General features: G+C 42.7%; 1 protein-coding gene across 1 annotated transcript in view; it reads left to right on the forward strand.

The window, feature by feature from the left end:
- gfod1 (glucose-fructose oxidoreductase domain containing 1) overlaps window positions 1-21,022 on the forward strand; it is a 33,472-nt gene that overhangs the window by 8,412 nt on the left and 4,038 nt on the right. The window contains exon 2 of the mRNA XM_086160380.1: window positions 20,702-20,895. Coding sequence (XP_086016506.1) covers window positions 20,702-20,895 — 194 coding nt within the window. The remainder of the gene's footprint in view (window positions 1-20,701; window positions 20,896-21,022) is intronic.

Raw genomic sequence — 21,022 nt, forward strand, 5'->3', positions numbered from 1 at the left:
TACCTCCAGAGCAGGAGATTTTTTTGAGCCTGGTGGGGGTCGCCTATGGCTCGCCTTGTGTTGGTCCATCACCGTGACGACCAAAAAGTACCTGGCATGATCTGGAAAAATTATGCACAGGGAGGAATCGCTTCCACGTGCCGGGTCGTTTAAGTGTTCCCTTTATTTTTTTTGAGCAGTGTACATATATATACAGAGTGTAAAACACTGATGTACATTATATCCAAGTGTGACCTCTAACTATCCATGAATGTGTGTAGATCTGCTGATTTCAGCCATTTCAGCCAATAAACTGCTCACCCTTCGCATGAGCTCAAGGGCCCTGACTTGTAGAATACATATTTTCAAAGTGCCTGAGGTATGAAGCAGTATTAATGGCAAAATCGGTACTTTCACCATTGTGCTGTCTGAACGTGTGTGTGTGAGAAACAGAGACAGGGAGAGTTGAGGCCGCTCAAGAAGGGAATCTGACCGCTTTACTTGAAACGTAAGACAAGCAAGAGTTTCAGTTGCTGGTTTCTGTCCCTTTGTGTTATTCGGCATCGGGGAGCGGGGATTTGAGTGGGGACGGCCTCAACTCGGCACAGACACGGCCCTCGAGCGGTTAAAAGCACGGTGTGAACCCCCAATATCAGCTTTGACTACACTTTTGAGCAAAAGACAAGGGCAAAGCAGACAAAAAAGTTTCCAAATGATGCGCGGTGCCTGTCGTCACCGCGCATCATTTGGAAACTTTTTCATCATTTGGAAACTTTTTCATCATTTGGAAACTTTTTCATCATTTGGAAACTTTTTCATCATTTGGAAACTTTTTCTGTCATTACTGCTGCGTCATAACCACTTCCTCAAATGAACTGAGGTTTCAGATATCAGCTTGAGCAGCAGACACATTTCTCATATGACTTGGGCCGTCTCAGAATAGCAGCAATTTTTTTTATTTTTGATGTTGATCAGATGGGGCGGAGGAGAACTTCCTCCTGGAGGTTTCTTAATTTGAACTGTGACTGAGGTAAACTCTGACCTTTTCAGAAACCTTTAGGATGTAGAAAAATAAAGTAAAACGAATATTAAAATAAAAATTGTTTAGCAGCTCTGGCCTGAGCGTCACAAACTCCTCACCTGTGCAAGAAAAAAAGGGGAAATTCATAATTCTTTACTAACGGTCTCAACTTCTACTTAAATTACTGGTTGCAATATGATATGAGTGAAGAGATGAGTTTCTCAGGACAGTTTGGCCCATTGCGGAAACTTTAAATCTCATAACCCGCATCTCACTTTTGACAGTAATGGAATCAAGTGGATGTTCAAGACACTCATGCGATGACTGTTTTTTAAAATAAAAGTTTTCTTGTGAATCCCAAATTGATGTAAGGCCCTAAAAAATCCTAGTGGTGTTTTTGAGTTATTTCCCCACTTTTGTCTTATTCCAGGTTGCCTTTTGAGTGTTTTCCCACACACGTAAATAGTAATGAGAGTAAGATTGGCTCAGTGATGAGCCGCAGACACCTGCTGGAAAGGCCACCCTGAGGCGAGGAGCTATTTATAGCCCGCCTGAAAGGGCAAGCGGGCGTCATCATGGAGGCATGTTCACGCCGCTGATGGTGTTACGCAATGGCTAGCAATGAGGTTTTTGGCAGCAACCCGTTTTAAAAAGGGCTGATGGGCCCAGATTACACTGTACTCCCTCGTACACTACATTATTGATTCTATTTCACTCTCATCCTGCAAGCTGATGATCCCGCATACAGAGACAACTGTTCACTCTTTCATTCATACATCTAATTTCGGGTCTCCCGTGACCAGCAGTGTTTTTGGACTGTGGCAGGAAACCCACAGAGACACAAGAACATTCAAACTCCCCCTTTCAGAATCATACCAGGGACCTTCTTGCTGTTAGGCGGAAGCGCTAACCACTCTGCCGCTGCCTCGTCCTTTTGTTCTACATTTCATGCCTAAAAAACCTTCTCATAGCCACTGTGGGAAAACAAACCGATAACAGTAAGACATCTAATCATCTAATTCGTAATTGTTCTCGCTGGAAGGTCAAAGCCGATAGGAGACACCGGATATCGAGATGTCACTTCTTAAATGTTCTCGTTGAGTCACAGGGCTGCTATTCACCCCGGTGTCTGTTATTTCTCTATTTGTGGTCACAGTGACACAGATCGAAAAATAAACTCCAAGAGAAGAACAGATGTATAGTTCAGAATGTTTGAACCTCCCGCAGTGGAAAGAGTTTTGGCAAACGTTAACATTTCGACTAGTGCATCTCATATCGCAGCTAATTTTTTAATGTAAAGTTGATGAGATGAGATGAGATGAGAACAACTTTATGAATCCCGAAGGAAATTGTTGTGCCAGAGTTTCAAGTAAAAACATAACAGTAATAGATAATAGTGGAAAGGAGGAAGAATAAGAAATATAATGAAATATAAATTGTCTTAGCTGTTAGCTGATACATTCATACATCTATTTTGTATTTATTATTGTTATCGCTATTGTTATTACTGTGAAAAAGCTTCACTCTTTGTGTGTTTCAAACACTTCGCTATTTTGTAAAAGTGTGTCGAGACAGACCTCGCCGTGTTAAACAAGACTTTTCAAGCCAGCACTATTCTTGGCATTTCTCAGTGTGAGAGAATTCTATTTGGAATCAGCAGCCTCTTTAGACAGAGCTCAGTCTGGAGGATCAACGACGGGCCGAGAGCCCGCGGGTCCGGGTCCCAGTCTGGGGGCCGTGCGATTTTTGTGTCGTCTCACGCTGGTTCACATTCATGTCTCATTTACATGCTAATGGTGGTCTGGGAACATGTGTGTGAAAGTCTAAGAGGCGAGAGGATGGAGGGATGGTTTGGAGCTGTGAGGAGGGAAGAATCGGGAAGTGGGAAAGCTAGTCTCTGTGTAGTGTTGCTTTTGTGTGTCAGATGAATGAATTAAAAAGAGGGTGCAGGCTGAGAGGGCTCACGATCCCCTCCCCCGCAACGTGTGGGCTTTTTTTTTTTCCACACGGATTCATGAGCAACCGCAGTGTGCTGGAGAGCTCGGGGTGCAGATTTAAGGTTGAGGCGTCATATTGTGTTAATAAATCCAGGGGCAAGAGGTAGAGCTTTTGATATCGAGTCACTCTCCCGCTCAGGGATCGGACTGGAGGCCGGCCTTCAGCATGGAGTTATTCAGTTTTATTAATCCGGATAAAGGGCTGGGAAAGACCGAAAGCTAAACAAAGAAAAAGTGATCATTTAAACTCCACACAGAAAGCTTTGTTTTTGCTCACATCGTTTCATTATTTGTTCTAATTTAATTTAATTTTATTTTATTTGTTTATTTATTGCAATTTTTCACAACAAATTTATGTGGTAACTTTTCAAATGAGAAAATATTATCATTAAATTTGCAGTCATCAAAGTCAAGAAAAAGACAGCTATGGAAAATGCCAAGGCTATTACCAAGTAATTACAAAACAAAATTAATACCTTATCCTTTATCTGGCTGAGTGGATGCTCGCATTCATTCTCACTCTCCTTCCAGCCCGGGGCTTTATTTAACAAAGTTTATTGATATAGGATCATTGGATGGTATATTAAAACTTCAAGACAGAGAAAAGGAGATCATTTTATCAGGAAGATTAAACTCCAAAGGAAGATATCTATTCAAAGGTTAAAAAAACAAAATTAGATAAGATAAGGATAAACTAAGGATCAAACTGACAGTGCAGTGGGAGACAGGGAATACAAACACAGTGCAGGGCAAGAAATAAATCAATTTCTCTGATTTGCTTTTTAATGAAAAGCGACGACAAGCATCTGCAGCGCTGATGCGAAGGAGCTGAGAGACGAAGCAGGCCCGCGCTTTTCTACAAAGTTTGTCACAAATACTCGATGTGGGGAGATAAAATTCTGATACTCCGCTTCTCTTTGTTTTGGTTTGGTGCCGGGGGTGTAGGCTCATAAAGATGCGGTTCCCATCATTTTTCTTGGAAAATGTACTTCTGTAAATTAATGGTTGCTGGATTGTATTCTCCCTTTCACACAAAGTCACAACATCTTGCCGCCCAGCGCTTCAGCATGCAGACAGGAGGAGTTGTAAATGGATCTGCCAACCTTCCGATCGGAGGGACGCCCGCTCTACCAACTGCGCCGCTTCCGCAGACACCTTGGATGGTTGTGAGCCGTCGCTTACGGACGGCCTTCTGTCTGGACCGGCTCAGATAAAAAGCATGAGTGAAAGAAAAGGACAAAGTGTGTAACCGAGACAGATGCGGTTGGGAGGGACAGGCACAATGATATTTTATTGATAATAACAGTCACATGATACATTATAGTAATAGCTTTAATATTCCTAAAAGAAATAACACCATCAGACTAACCAAGTGCCATGCAAAATTGCTAAAATGTGTGAAAAAAAAGTTATTACAAATGCAACATTTCCCCCTAGAGTTGTTTGAAGAAGCAGTCACCCTCAGGCAGTCCATGAAAAAAAAATTAAAAAAATAGAACAAAATCATCTTTACTCTTATAAAGTAATTGTTTAAGATTCAGATCAGCCATACAAAAACCCGTTTATTTATGTTTTCATTTTTTCCCTTACACCAACAAGAGGCTGACATTCACGCTTTTTCACATGATAACATTTTTCCACGGCGGCAGTTCATTGACACTTGTGTTCAGCTATCATAGCACGGCGCGTATTTTCCGACACGGTCACACCCTTCTGTCCCTTTTGTGTCACATGACCGGCACGCAGTGTTACGATCTCTATCTGACTCTGTCATCAGCTTATTCTGTGTATTCCCAAAGTGGCGTAGTTCCATAATGGGGTAGCTCAGATGTCTTGTCGGCCTCTGTGTTCAGGACTAAGCTTGTCCGTGTCTCCCAATTGGCCATCAGGGGCCACAGAGACCAGATGCAGCTGCAGATATGAGAAATGGCTTTTGATAGGGCACCATTCAACCCTCCTCTTCCTCTTCTAAGGTACTACATTCCTAATTGGGTTGTTTTTTGACATTGGTGATGGAAAAACAGTGATGTTAGGCATGCAAGGGGCTCTAATTCAAGATACATGGTTGTCGCACAATATTGATTTCAAACCTGTGAATCTAGAAGTTCACAAAAAAATATTTAAATCCAATTGTGTTTTCTAGTCAGTAAGAATAAGATAAATTGAAATAAAATAAAATCATTCAGTCATATTAACAAAAATGCAGAAAGTTTCTTGAAAATGAGTAAACATTTTTGCAGAAAAAAATGATTACAGTAAACATTTTACTGAAGAGAGGTAAAATGTCTTCAAGTGAAGAAAATCATGTCCAGTTACAATATTAATAATTATTTTATTTTATTTTATTTTATTTATTTTATTTTATTTTATTTTATTTTATTTTATTTTATTTTATTTTGTTTTGTTTTGTTTTATTTTATTTTATTTTATTTTATTTCATTATCCTTGAGGATAATGTATAGTCATACAGCCATTTCAGGATTGTTCACAAATTCTAAAAAAAAATGCACAAAGGATCCTGCTAATTTTTTAATTGAATCAGTTTGATTTAAAAGGAATCAAATATCTTAGCTCCTAGTTACATTTTGTCTCTTGTTTTCTGCAGTGAATATATCCGGAGTGTATCAAACCATTACTCAAACAGGACTGCATGACTGTCTTTATACACAAAGCGCATTCACAACGGGAGGTGATATTGAATGTGCCATTTCCAGTTTTACGTGCAATTTTTGTGTTGCCGGGGGTTGCGGCTACTTTCATCACTTCCTCTTGCAAGTGTCTTTCATTATCAGCGTTTCATGTGTCTTGCCCTTTTAACCCTTTACAATGAAAGCAGTACTTCCTGGTGAGATTGTGTATTTTTTTAACCAGTATATAACACTTCAGTAGCTGCCATGCTAATTTAAAATGCCGATGTTTTCGCGGAGTAACAATCCTCTACTCTTCTTTTCCTTTTGGCTCCTCCCTTTGGCTTTGCCAGAGTGAATCATCTTCCTCTGTCTAACCCCATCCTCTGCATCCTCTTCTCTCACACCAGCTATCTTCATGTCCTCTTTTACTCCATCCATAAAGCTCTTAGGTCTTCCTGCCTGGCAATTCCAACATCAGCATCCTTCAACCAATATATTTCCAATTCCCACTCTGCACATGTCCAAACCATCTCAGTCTGACCCATTTTCCAAAACATTTAACACGTGCTGTCCCCTCTAATGGACATTCCCGATCTTATCCATCCTCGTCACTCTCAAAATGTGATTCGTGTGACGGCGACGACTCGGCTGTCTGTGCGTCTTTGTTTGCTCTTCACTCCCATCTTTTGCAGGAGCGCTTTGCATTTCTCCACTTGTTTATCTCCCGTCCCAGTACAGCAGGAGATCAAAGCCCGCCGTCGCCGAGGCAAACTAAGTTATATCCTCCAAAGCTGCAAAGAGACACTCGGGCTAATTCAATTACGGGAGAAGCGAATGTCTAAAAAAATCCAAGGAATGTATTTTGCCTCATCACGCAGCCCCAGAGTGCAGGGATGTGTCAATACTTTAGAGTCTCTCTTTTTACTTAATGTTACATAACATCATGGATGATTTCAGTCCCATGATTGCGAGCAGGTCACATTGTAACTCGCCGACATTTCAGTCGAGACAAGAAACACTATTTCTCTCGGCTCTGATTCCCCTCGGTCTGGAGCGAAATTCCCATTTCACATCATATGTGATGCTACTTAACAACAACTTTAATCATTTTAAACCCCTTGAAACAGAAGACGCTACATTTCATTAAAAAAAACAACAAACTCTTTCACAAGCAATGAGATGGAAACCACTGTTGGCAACAGAAGCCAGGATAAATTAAATGCATGACCTGTATCTACTGTATGATGACGCAATATATTATTATTATTATTTTATATCATGAATTATGTCTTGAAATCCTAAAACTGTTCACATCACAATTCATTGTGATGTAATAGTGACACTCATCTTAGTTATGAGGACCTTACTTAATAAAGACGGTCCTATCCTAAAATATTAAATCTAGCTAATCAGTCATATCTAGATCGAACATTCAAATTCTGATAAATTCTTGACCCCTGTACTTTAAAGAGGAACTATCTATCTATCTATCTATCTATCTATCTATCTATCTATCTATCTATCTATCTATCTATCTATCTATCTATCTATCTATCTATCTATCTATCTATCTATCTATCTATCTATCTATCTATCTATCTATCTGTCTGTCTTAAAATCTTTGAGATTTTTTTTCTTTTTAATTGCAGACCAGTGACTCGAGGTCAACATGAGGTTAACCCAATTAAAGTGAGAAATCCGCTGCACCCTCTTGTCACAAGGGGGGATTGCATTTTCACTGATTTGATTAAGCAGTTTCATCCACACTGCACTGTCATGTTCACTGTGTAATGTTTGCTAAGTAGTGTATTATTACATGCTCAACAACTGAAAAACGGTATGTTTTGAAAAAATTTAGCGCCGCTCATTGACATTCTGAGCTTTCTCTTGTCGGCGTCATCTCTCACTCCTCTGTGGCCTCATCTGACACAAAGATGGCCTTCATGACTCTGACGGAAGCCACCAGAAAAGCCACCAGTCGGGTCAAGCTCACAACAGCACTCCTACATTCCACTGTTTTATATACATATATATATATATATATATATATATATATATATATATATATATGTGTGTGTGTGTGTGTGTGTGTGTGTGTGTGTGTGTATAAACATAAATACACACATATATGCATACAGTATATATACATATACAGTATATATGTACAGTATATATATATATATATACATATACAGTATGTATGTGCAGTATATACAGTATATATATGTGTGTGTGTGTGTGTGTGTGTATATATATATATATATATATATATATTTATATATACTGCTCAAAAAAATAAAGGGAACACTTGAACAACACAATGTAACTCCAAGTCAATCACACTTCTGTGAAATCATAGTGTCCACTCAGGAAGCAACACAGATTAATTTTGACTTGTTTTAAGGACATTACATCAAAGTTGGATCAGCCTGGAGTTTGTTTTTACACTTTAATTTTAAGTCAAGTCAGATTTTGGTCATATGGTGCCGAATCACAACACGGGTTTCTCATGACACTTTCTCTGTTGAACAGGTCTGGACCACCCTCTCAAAAATGATTTACAGAAACTCAGCATTCAACAGCCAGGAAAAACTAGCCTTTACTGAGGCACAAACTTGCTCAACCAGCTGAATGCGGGCGGCCTTCTGCCCTGACCAGTTTGGGCAGAAAAGAGTAGAAAGAGGGTAGAAGGAGATAGAGCAAAAGAAAAGGACAGAGATGGCATGATAGAGATAGGGGGTTTGGAAGGACTGGCACAAATGATCACATACTAATAGTAGCAGTAGCGCTAACATTTACATGATTGTAGCTGACATGGTAAGATAATAGATTTGAAATCCATAAAATAAATATTGGTGGATGCCCAGCAGGACCGCCGCAGTAGATCAAGCCACGGCCTCCTTGGAACCATGGAAATGCGAGCGCTCAGGGATTCGGGAGCGAATGTGAGGTTTCCACCATCCATTGATGAAGGGGCATGAATGCAGACAGGATAGGAAGAATGGGAGGAATGAGAGAAGTTCATTATGGGATATCCTTGAGTAAGCCTATGGCAGTTTAACCAGGGGCCAACCTAGCACTAGTTATATGTTTTCTCAAAAACAAAGGTTTTAAGCCTATTCTTAAACAATAGTGTTTGTCAGTACATGAAATGAAACAAGTTAGGTTAACCATTATTAGAATACACCACGCTTCACAAAAATCTGTTTAGCTCTAACGATTCAAATCTGCCTTTAGGGTATCATCTAAATATTCAACTTCGCTCTGCTAACCCCCATCAACTGATACAACCCGGTATTAGTAAACTGTAGTTACAAAAAACTTCAGCTTGTAGCATTTCACAGAGCACGTCTTGGTCTTGGAGTTCAGGGCGCAGAGAAAAATTTTGCTTGGACAGATCCCAGCTGAATGCCGGCGGCCTTCTGCCTCGATCGGTTGAGGTAGGACGAGAGAGAGCAAGATAGAAGGACAAAGAGATAGAAAGCAAGAGTGTGACAGAGACAGAGGTGGGGAGCTGAGGGTTGAGACACAACAGTTACACATCTCTGGGGACATGATACAAAATGGCTTGTTTATAATAGGACCAATGATAGCCTAAAATGTTAAAAGGTTTACTGCATTGTATATGTTGCTAAAACAGCAGGTAACTGTGGCATCACTCTATAAATTATACCTGCAAATACATGGTTTAAATACTCAAGTTGAAGCTTTGTATACATTGATAGAGAACTATATGTTGAAATAATGAAATCATGAAGGCAGTTATACAGTCATTTGTATGATCAAGGTTGAATTCTGCAAGGTGTTGCAGCTGCAGACTGGTCAGTAATATCATGGCATGCATAATACCTTGAAGGTAGGGTCAAGGGGTTTCCTAGGAAGAGGTGAAATAAAGCTTAGGAACAATGGGGTTCCACTTCCTGTCTATGTGGTGAGAACCCAGAATGCTGGGTAATCCATTATTAATGGCACCCTGTCAGCCTTGGTGTTTTTTTTGTTTTTTCACTGTTTCATCATCTCAAGAATCATCACTAATTATCAACAGTGGTTCTCGTTCATTAACCTGGACATCAGCATTCTGTGTAAGAATGCAGTGTTTATTTTTTTCCTTTTTTTCCACCCAAACAATTTGTCAGAGCAAAGCAGTAAATAACACAAGCTGCCCTTTTCAGTAACATTAATTACCCACGTACACAAAAAAGAAGCTGTTGGGGATCTGTCTGCTTTCAGCATGACCCGTACCTGGCAGAGACCTGCAGCTTTTCTCACAGTTGCATGCTAATGGACCAGGAAAGGCTTTGTGACGATACAGACAGTTGGCTCTTTTGCAGACGTCTTTTGTATGTCACGATTGTCTGTGCTGGCCATAAGGGCTACACGGAGAAGCCTGCTGATTAGGATGCAGTGTGTTATCTTTGTGTGTGTGTGTGTGTGTCTGTGTTAGTAGAAACATTGACTTTAGGCTGGCTGTGTGATCAGCAGGGTGAGGTTACACGGCTAGTGCACTTAGTAACTGTTCTGAGGTCAGTTCATAGACTTCCCCTCACCCTCACTATGCCTCCTTGTGGCAGCCCACAGAAACTGGGGCCTTGCAGCCCCAGGCTGATTTAGTGAGAGATCTTGGAGCTGCAGTGGTCCCCAGAGGTGTCTGTGCCAACCACTGCCCCAGAGCCATGTGGGTAAACCTGGGAAGGCATGATGGCTTAAGGAGTAAACCCTGAACAAAAATGTGCAGACGCGTAAAGGCAATAGGCGGAGCCTAGCAGACCGGACCACTGGCAGTCCTCTGCAGCTCGAACCAGAGTGAAAGTCGTCGGGAGTTTCTCATGCTCCTAGAAACTACTCTGCTAGAGCGAAGAACGGTTGGAGTGAGGACTGTGCACCCACACCCTCACCTTAAACTCTTCCCTTGCACAGGCTCCTTGCCCCATCCATCCATCCCCCTCCTCTACACCCCCAAAACCCCTGTCACGATGTGGAATGGTGGCAGGCACATGCCAAAGATGTGGCTGGTGCCCAGTCAAACCATGCACACAGGCAGCAGTGGTGTGATGGTCGCTGTGTTGCGGGATGGGGCAGCACATCACCTCTGCAGCTTTCACTGCGTCTGAGAATCCCCACACTACTCACCCCTGATGGGGAAGGATCTGGAAAAGGTGGTCCAAAAACTGTCTGCTCCCCCAAACTCTGGATGGTTAGCTTTAGCCAGTGGAGCATCCCTTACTACGGTTAAAAAACAAAAAAGAATATGCATCTGCGCACTCAGTGAGACCAGGCTACATGGTGAGGATTCCCTGACAGAGGCGCGTGCAGGCTACACCTTCTTTTGGAAAGGGGTTCCGGAAGGTGTGCGTTGCATCTACGGTGCAGGCTTTGCTGTGAAGACTAAATTGCTGCAGCATATCCCAGAGTCCCACATAGGAATCAGCGAGCGGCTCATGATATGGTGTATTCCTCTTGCCAAGGAACGCTTTGCCACACCCGTCAGTGGCTATGTACCATCCCTGAATGGAGATATCAGCATAATAGAAGATTTCTATAGAAATCTTTATGCAGTCATCTAGAAAATCCCAGCCCCAGACAAACTCCTACTTATGGACGCATTCAATGCTAGAGTGGGTACTGAACATTTTATCTGAAATAAGGTCATTGGACAGCATGAGGTAGGAAAAATGAACAGCAATGGGCACTGGCTACTATCCCTCTATGCAGAACACCAGATGCTTGTCACAAACACCACCTTCCAAATGAAAAATCACATGACAACATCCCAGATCCAAACACTGGCATCTTCTGGACAATGTCATTGTTTGCCAAAGGGACAGACAGGACATGACAATTACCAGAGCCATGCGTGGGGTGGAGTGCTGGACCGACCACCGCATGGTCAGAGCCAAAGTACATCTGGTCATCCCACCCTTCCAGCCTAAGAAGGCCCCAAACACAAGACCCCAACCCTGTAGACCCGACATTCTCGACGAGCTGCCAACTATGCCTCAGATACGACACCTGGACACCCTGCCACATTTCTCAGCAACACGCAAGGCCATCAGGAGCTTAAAAAAACAACAAAAGCCCATGACCTGATGCTATCCCAGCAGAGGGACTCCGACATGGAGGTTATCTTCTCATGATCACCCAAATCTGGCAATCTGAGAAAGTACCCCATGGGTGGGGGATGCCAACATCATTGTCCTCTACACGCAGAAAGGGGACAGAGCAGACTGTGGCAACATTCAAGGAATCTCACTGCTCTCCACAGCTTCTCCCGGTTAGTGGAGTACATTTCAGAATGTACTCTCCCTGAAACGCAGTGTGGCTTACGGAAGTCCAGATCCACAACTGATATGATCTTTCTTTACGGCAGCTACTTGAGAAAAGCAGAGAGCAGCAAAGAGACCTCTACATTGCATTCATTGACCTCAGCAAAGCCTTTGACACCATAAACCATGACATGCTCTAGAAACAACTCTGCAAACTTGGTGCGCCATCCAAGTTCCCCTCCATCCTGTAACAACTACACAATCGAATGCAAACCAGAGTTGTCATGGGGGGGGCTCCAGTCGGAGCCTTTCGAGGTCATTGTTGAGGTGAAGCAAGGTTGTGTACGGGCACCAGTGCACTTCAACCTCCTCCTCGCAGCAATCGCCCGACTGTTCCACCACGCCCTACAGCACAAAGATGGAGTAGACCTGGAATACTGCCTCGACGGTAGCCTCTTCAGCATCCGACTCCGACTCCAAGGTCACTCAAAGACATCAACCTGCGAGATCCATGAGCTCCAGTATGCAGATGACTGTGCTGTCCTGGCACACCGCCCAGACTATGCAGCACGCTCTGGACACCATCTCAGTGCTATACCAAACTTTTCGTCTCCAAGTCAACACCAACAAAAGTGAGGTCATGGCTCAACTTTGCACTAAATCTTCCTCACATGCTAGCGTCCATATCAATGGGAATCCAATTAATCGTGTCCACTAGTTCACCTACCTGGGCTCCACGCTCTCCACAGACTGTTCTCTTGGCCATGAAATACACTACCGGATCAACAAAGCCTTATCAGCTTTTGGGGGCATCTGAAAAAGAGTTTTTGTTAACAACAACTTGAAAATCTGCACCAAAGTGGCAGTTTACAATGCAGTCTGTGTCTCCACCCAACTTTATGGGGCTGAAACATGGACTCCACATAGACACCAAATTAACCGTTTGGAAATGTTCCATTAGATGTCTCCAAAAAATTCTCAACCTGTCAGGGGAAGACCGGATCCCCCTTACTGACATTTTGACTGCAACTGGCACCGTCAGCATCATCACCAACAGACATCCACGCCGGGTTGTCCTCACTATTTGCAAGCCTGGCTATCGCCTCCCATGCCAAGTTCTCTATGGACAACTACGTAACTTTAAGCAGGCTGCTGGTGGGCAGAAAAGGCTATCAGGACTTTACAAAAGAACTCCTGAGGCGCTGTAACATCAACCCTGGACACCTCGATGCACTAGCATCTCACAGACCAGCCTGGAGAGCTATTTGCAACAAAGCAACTGAACAAATCAACAACATCTTCATTTAAAGGAAGACCACAAGACATGCACAACGACACCAACGGGCAAACCCAACATCAGGATATACCTGTTTCATCTCTGGACGGGTGTGCGGCTCCAACATCGGCCTCCCTCAACGTCAACAACGTTGACCCCCCCTCCCTCGGAGTGAGCGTCATCATCAGACACGATGGACAGCTCAGAGAGAAAAATTGACTTTGATAAATTGGATGAAACTAATCTCTGCATGCTCTTGTACAGCTGGACGATGAGGCTTTGTTATACAGAGACATGAATCGGGGATTAGCTGACACTTCTTTTTTTCATTCATTTTATCTATCGTTTGTTGTGACCCAATACGCTGGGATTGGTTTTCACATGCAGTAAAGGTTTTTTTTTGCACCAACATGCTCTGAGATAATAGCATTGAATTGATCTGTTGCTATGAATAATACAATCCCTATAAATTGTGTGCCTTAATGGTGACTCACATTCAAGACAGTAATGGCTGATGTCAATGATAGGAAAATAAAGTAATATTTACTCTGCAGGGTTCCCTCTAAATACAAATTGCACTCTTCAGAGGCAACTCTCTTTTTGTGAGAATGGGTGGTTTGCCTTAACAGGCATGTTGGTGCTGGCATTTTCATTTCCCATAGATGTTCCGCATCAAAGCAAATATCGCATTGCAGTTCCACTTCCCTGCGAAGATCTCTGGATGCTTCTAGGTAGACATTTTTCACAGGAGCATCTTTTTTCTTATTCTTTTGAAATGAATTTGAAAATCTATTCAGTGCCCACATTGACTGCAGCCACTGGTACTGCTTTTAGATTGATTCGAAAGTTACTTGGTTATGGACAGTTTTCAAAACACAGTGAAGCAGGGCTTCAAATAGAAGGAAATGGAACTATATAAAAAATGACTAGCCAATAAAGATGAAGTCTCAGCTGTCAATCAAAACAGAGGCGCTTGTTGGAGGGGTTTGAAGCACGTGCAGTCGGTAGGATGAGTGACCCTTCTAAAACAACATTAACAACACGGTTGTGACAACACCAATTGGATTCAGTGTAGCCGTGTCCACGTGTGAGGGCGTGACCATTTTTATTACGTGGCCAAAAGGTGCTGCTTTGGATTCCCCTTATCTCCACAACAGTGTCCAGTGAGTTTGTCCGGTCCAAGGGTTGATGGCGGTTGGGTGGGGGGGGGGGGGGTGGAGCTGCTGAGTGAGACTAATGACCTTCATCGGTCATACATCCCTGGTCAGTTCTGCGCTAATGGACCTATAGCTTGAGCACAGACAGCCCAGACACTCAATGCAACACTCCACCTGGGTAGATAAGCTCATTCTCAGTGATTTACATCCAGCGAGTGAATCATGCATTTGTGCATATGACCTCTCCTGGCTCTGTAATTGCTTTAACGTAAATTTAATTTGGGATAATCAGCAAAAAGACGAGTCTGGTTTGTTTCTGAGTGTCTGTGTTGAAGGCCGTTTTGTGTCCGGCTTTTTTTCATTGACTCGCATGGCTGATATTTAAAAAAAAAAAAAATGAAATTACATGATAAACAAATAAACATTTGCTGCTCTGTGAGGAATTTTTTTTTTTTTTTTTTTTTTATAAGTAAGCATGTAGGCAGAAGCACCATGGAGAGACAACTCTGTTGTCATTTTGCTGACCATTTGGGAATGCCTCGCTTGACTGAATTCTTGTGTGTGTGTGTGTGTGTGTGTGTGTGTGTGTCATTTTATGTGTGTGTGTCATCGCCACAGGGCTAATAGACTAATGTTATTACCTCCTCAGCCCTCCGGCGTTGCAGGATACTCGCTGATATTTAAGGTGGACAGATCATTTCCTGTACCTGTTTGCAACTGTACAATGCGTGGAGTATCTGCTATGAGATTTAAATATTGCTGAATATATATTGTCTATATCGCCCATTAAAATCTTTAAATTAATGCTTCAGTTGCTGATAAATACGGCAAGGATATATTAGATATCAGCACTGTCGGTGTTTTAAACATCAGAAAAAAAATTAGTCTTGCAAATTGACAGTAATGTGTGACATGATGACGGGCAGCGGACAGTTTCATGAACATTATGACAAATCACGTGTCAAGATCCCGCCCTCGTCCCCTCCCTGTGACCCCTGTCCCACCGGCTTCAGGGTGCACCATGGTTTGGCAGTCAACTGTCACTCCCAGCCAGTTCCTCGGGATTTTCTATTTCTGACTCTTTGTGCAGGAGGGCCTATTGTGTCAGCTGTCACACCATCACACCATTCCGCATCCTCTTGCAGCCGCCTTGTTTCCTCTGTAGTGGGTTTCCAGCTGTCGTCGGACCGACCGCGTGGATGAAAGCGAATCACAGTGCAGAAGGCGTGCGTGCTGGCGCATCCTGAAGAAAAGATGATGGAGGCCTTTGAATTCTATTTTTCCTTTTTAAAGCCAGAAAAACAGTTGCTTCCTCAGTGGGAGTCAAGTCATTGTTGTCATGTTTTCTGGTTATAGAATATTTCTTCCTGTCGTGCATAACAATAAACAATGAGTAAATACGGGCTGCAATGGTCCCACAATCTGACAACCTCACCATTGCTTAAGCCCGAGGTGACCTTCGGTCGCCGGCCCTTCCTTCCTCAGCACTCTACTTTGTGCTTCATCACCACAGATGGGAAATCCAATTATTCATTCATTTAAATTGATTTTTGAATCACTCACGCACACAGCTTGTCACCAATATGATAATGATTTTGGAAAATGCTGACTGTGTTTGAAATTAACAATCTTTTTTGTCTATTTGTTTTTCTGCAGATTAAGCAGGCTTTTGTTCTGCGTCATCCTCAGCTTAGCTAAAATACATCAAAAAATTAGAAAGGGGTATTGCTGCTCAGTTTTAGAACCTTCCTCTCTCCCTTGTTGTCCATTGTTGCAATAAATGAGCGGTTACAAGACACGCTGGGATTCAGTCAGGGAGTTCTGATTTTTCCGGCGCCACAACGGAACCGTGCAGTGAGTTCCAGATGGCGTGCAGGGCCACTAGCAAAGTGAGCGCTGAGCTGATGAGAGCCAGCCTTCATTTGAAATTAACCGACTGCTCTCATCCTATTTAGGCTTTATTTAGATTTACCTTCACTACAATAATATAAAAATTCTTGTGGAGGATTTACATAATCTGTTCAAAGTTCCTGGTCATAAATTGTCATCTTGAATGAGCTCCAGTAGAAAAAATGTTAAAGTTGCAAATGAGAGACTAGTTGACTGATGTGGGAATGTGGCAAAGGGAATGTGTCACATTGTTTTTTTTCCGGTTTGTTTTTGATTTATTGCAATATTTTCTGCAGAAAACCAAAAAAAGTCTACCAAAAGATAGAAACTGTCTTCAATCTTGCATCATATTAATGGGGATGTAATAATAAAATGGGTTAAAAGAGAAGTGGCAACAGCCAATCTGATTTTATTATAGGGTGCACACAGAATAGGGGGGCATGAGCGTCCTTTTATACAAAACGTTGGTGATGATGTAACCAGGAAAAATGTAAGTTCTTACATCCAGTTGTTTGCTTGTAGTGACATGGAATAATGTTCTTTGTCCAAATCGGCATTGCAATATAGTTATTTCAGCACTGATTCGATCCATGATCTGACTTCCTACCGTCCCTGCCACGGCTCGCGGCCAATGACCTGCCACATCTGTTTCCATATTTAATCTGCATTAGGATCATTTTAGGGACCCGTGTGTCCATATCTTTTTCCAAAGGAGGGGAGATTTTGGTTGTGGCTAATTCGTGATTAGTTGTTAGATTACCTCATTTATTTTATTTAGAGGTGAAATAACAGTAATAGTTAATATATAAGGAGTACTCCTTCCAGAAATGTCACTGTTTCCAATCTATCAACTTCCAGCTTTATCAATTTGGCCTGTTGGTGTTGCGGTTAGTTTTTTCAATTAATTCTTTTTATCACCACTGCTTAATTCCATAATAATAACATGCAACGCAATAAAGACTCAGACAAGCATGTCCTGTTATGTCCAGTTAATGATAATGCTTCCCCACGGCTCGTTCTACCATCTTTATTAAGACAGGGGTATCCATTTTGTTTCGTTACCCAGTGATTATGTCCTCTGAATGCATTATTAGAAACGCTCTTGTATGAAATTATGAAATGACAAAGCAGCCCCCCCACCCCCCTGCACATTATTCTCTCCGTCCACATGATGCACATCAGTTGATGCATTAGTGTCTGGACACACTTTGAATCTTTACAAAGAGAGTGCTCTCTAACTGCAAATAAGCTCAGCCCTAAACAGACACTTATCATCAATCTTCCAACATGTTGAGGCTCTGCTGATGTGTTCACTGGCATCAGAAAAAATCAGTCAAGTAAGTCACTCTATCCTGTTTAGCCGAGGGTTTGTAACTTGATGGTTTTGTCTTTATATATGTAATTTCAGTCAGCATTTGATGCATATAAATGACAATGGATGTGTCATTAGTTATGTGAATTGAAAAAAAGGCACGTTTTCAGGAGCAGGGACTTAAAAACTGCCCGAGTGACTCGGAATGGAATGGAAATGACAGTAAAGTTGTCCTTACATATCTGACTTTTAAGGCTTTGAGCATTTAAATCCACTTCTGCCGGCTGTAGGCATTTATTCAACATTAGCTGTAGCTGCCAGGCCTGCAGAGGATACATCACACTGTTTTAAGATATTTTGGTATTCAGATGTTGACTCAAAGTACAGGAGAAAAATCACCGTTTTAAATCAGACATAAAGTATTGTCACCTTTAATTTTTCAAAAACGCTACCCCATTTTCAATTTGACACTGACGTGACTGTTCGTTAGGATTGTTGGGTGGAACCACACACCCCTCTCTACTCATATTTTACTGTCTCTCCCAAATTGTCTCTACTGAAATTCGGCACGCACTCATTTAATGGGAATTAAATGAGATCCTGGTAGTAGCGACATAATTTAGTGAGAACCCTTCGCAGTATCAAGTACCCGGCCAATTTCTAATAACTGTATGGTAATGTGATTTTATGGGGGATTTTCAATGACCTGATTTTTCTTTATTTATAATAAGTGGGTATACCATCATCGTTTGACTGTAATACATTTATAGGAGCATAGTTGGTCCCTCTCTTTTTCCAAGAGGCCTTTCTCTCTTCTCATTCAGTCCTCTGTGTGTCCTATACATGAATTATTGATGGCGAGGGACTGAGCTGCAGAGCTGGAGGATTTTTTTCTGCTCCATTACTGCTCTCCCACAGGGCCGTTCTAACTATCAAAGAGTTAAGGCTGGGTTATACCGAAACAGAGCTGGTACGTGTAGCACTTTGCTCAAAAATCAAAATGGCCAATCTAAACAGCCCAAACTAGAAGGTTAAATGGAGGTCAGACATTTAAGAAAAAAAAAGAAGAATGGAGATGTAAATTTCAATATATATGCCTCTCTGTTGACTAGACGTGTGGCCGATCAAGTGCACATCATTTGGCTCATTTTGGAATCCGAGCAGCTTCGGAGCAGGTGATCATTCACGGTCATTCTATATCGGTTGTCATGTTTCTGAGAGTTGTGCCTGAACCAAATGCAAGGACACTCAGGAGGTAGGGCATCTTCAGGGCTTTATTTGACGAGGAAGGTGAATGGAGAGCTGTGCTGGGGCCGGGTTGTTTCCTGGGAATGTTACGGGGGGCTCAGGAACTAGGAGTTGGCCAGGGGTGACAGGAACGTGGGGGCTGGCAAGGAGCGGCATCAGGAGTCACAGGAACTAGAAGCTGGCAAGGAAGTGGCAGACGAAGAATGCGGCGGGGTGGGGTGTTAATGAACTGGCAAGGAACAACCAACAATCTGGCACAAGCTCCTCTTATCCCCTGCTTGACAAGGCCTGATCAGCCGTAGGTGTGCCAGCACGCCCAGCTGGAATCAGTCACCTGCTAAATCACTGATGACGGCGGACTGCACCTAGAGCCCAACATCGGTACAGTCATGAATTGGAATGGCACCATATCCAAAATATCCAGATGAGGCTGAACCAGGCTTCCCTGTCTGTAAGGCTTAGCCAGCCAGCCATTGTAGTCCAGGAGGCCCTGATGTTGCATGGCATCTGCAAATGACAAGCCAGGATCTCGCACAGCTGCACTGACTCATACGCGTGTTGATCATGACGCCTTCACATTCGTTTTTCTGTGGCAGTAAAATCCACTCAAATCATTGTAGTTTTTTTCCTAGCTTTTCGAGCAACTGTGCTGTAAACGCTGAGTTTAATATATCAGCCAAATATTCGCTGAGAATTTTTTAAGCACTTGCCCAGAAGAGTCTTACCCGCGGCAGCGCATCCCGTATCTCCGTTTGTGTCCCTTGCTGCCAAATAAAAGGGATGGCAGCATATTCTCTTATTGTTTGGGTTTGTTTGTCTGCAGGGATTGGTGTTGTGTGGGGGCTCTCGAGTTGCTCCTCAGAACTAGGTCAAGGGGATTAGTCTCCTTGCCGGCCGATTGCAGCTAATGGCAGATTAGCATGGGAAGTTTCACTTCCAACACGGCCCCTCCGCCAACAACCCTGGGGGCTTGAGGGAAAGACATTTCCCACAGCAGGAGCACAGTATGTAGTGTGAAGAGCAGACTCATCTCAGTTTTTCAGGGTTGTAACGAGATTCCTCCCCCCGAGAGTAGCTCCTGTTATTTTTTTATTTTCCAATTCAAAAATGTTCTCCATGTTTGGCAAAGCGGCCTTACAGTAGTATGTTTGACTCACTATTCTTACATCATTCGTGACTTTTCCTGTCGGTTGCACGCTGGCACAGTGGTTAGTGCTTCCACCTCACAGCAAAATGGTTCCTGGTTCAAATCCTGAAGTGGGTCATTCTTTGTGGAAGTTTCATCTTCTCTGTTTGGGTTCTCTGACTTTCTCCCAAAGTCCAAAAACATAAAGTAGGTTTATTGGAGACTTTATTGGAAATGCACACACATGTGAGAGAGAGTGTGAATGTTCATTTGTCTCTATATGTGAACGACTTGCGACCTGTTCATGGAGCTGGGATTGGCTGGCCCGCAACCCTGACTGCTGGATAAGCGGTATAGAGACTGAATTACTCCTTCTGTTTCTTCCCTTGAGGGCTTTTCTCCTCCCAAGAAAGGCTTCTTCATGTCTTCAACTTGACTGTGGGAAGTCTTCTGTATGTAATTACCAGGGTTGGGGTCTAGTCTAAGTTGAAATGGCTTGCTATATTAATGAGAATGGTTTTGAAGAAACTAGGTTGAATGGAGTTGTTGTGTTAATAGGGATGTCGTTAAGGTAAAACTTCTGGTGGCTTACCTGAGTGAAAATTGGAATTGGTAAGCTAAGATTCTGATCATGTGAAACAAAGGAGGGAATCTCTTGGACTGAGGCTCAGGTGGTTGTCACTGGGGCCGGGTTTCGGGGATGGATCTTTGGGGGGTGCAGATAGACCACGCCTGTGAGATGATCTGTCTTAGGGTGGTTCCTAGTACGGCATTATACCAACGTATTCCTTATTTTTGGTAGGTATTGGCAAAAATGTGATTTGTGACCGGACAGCCACGCCTCTGGATGCTTTCCGGATGATGTCAGCTGCCCAATATTACCCCAAGTTGCTTAGCATCATGGGAAATGTTCTGCGGTTCCTGCCAGCCTTCGTTCGGATGAAAGAGCTGCTGGAGGAAGGATACGTTGGAGAGCTCCTCGTCTGTGAGGCCCAGGTAGGTGAAGTTTCTGACACCTTTCACTTGATGACTAGGATAAGATCAAACTGTATATGATGTATGGTTTTATAAGACAACGATTAGACAAATTGTCAATGCTTTTCCAAAGACATATCGCAAAGAT

Source organism: Fistularia commersonii, chromosome 15, assembly GCF_037954325.1.
Source record: "Fistularia commersonii isolate RoL2024-O1a breed Wild chromosome 15, RoL_Fcom_v1.0, whole genome shotgun sequence".
Taxonomy (NCBI): Eukaryota; Metazoa; Chordata; class Actinopteri; order Syngnathiformes; family Fistulariidae; genus Fistularia; species Fistularia commersonii.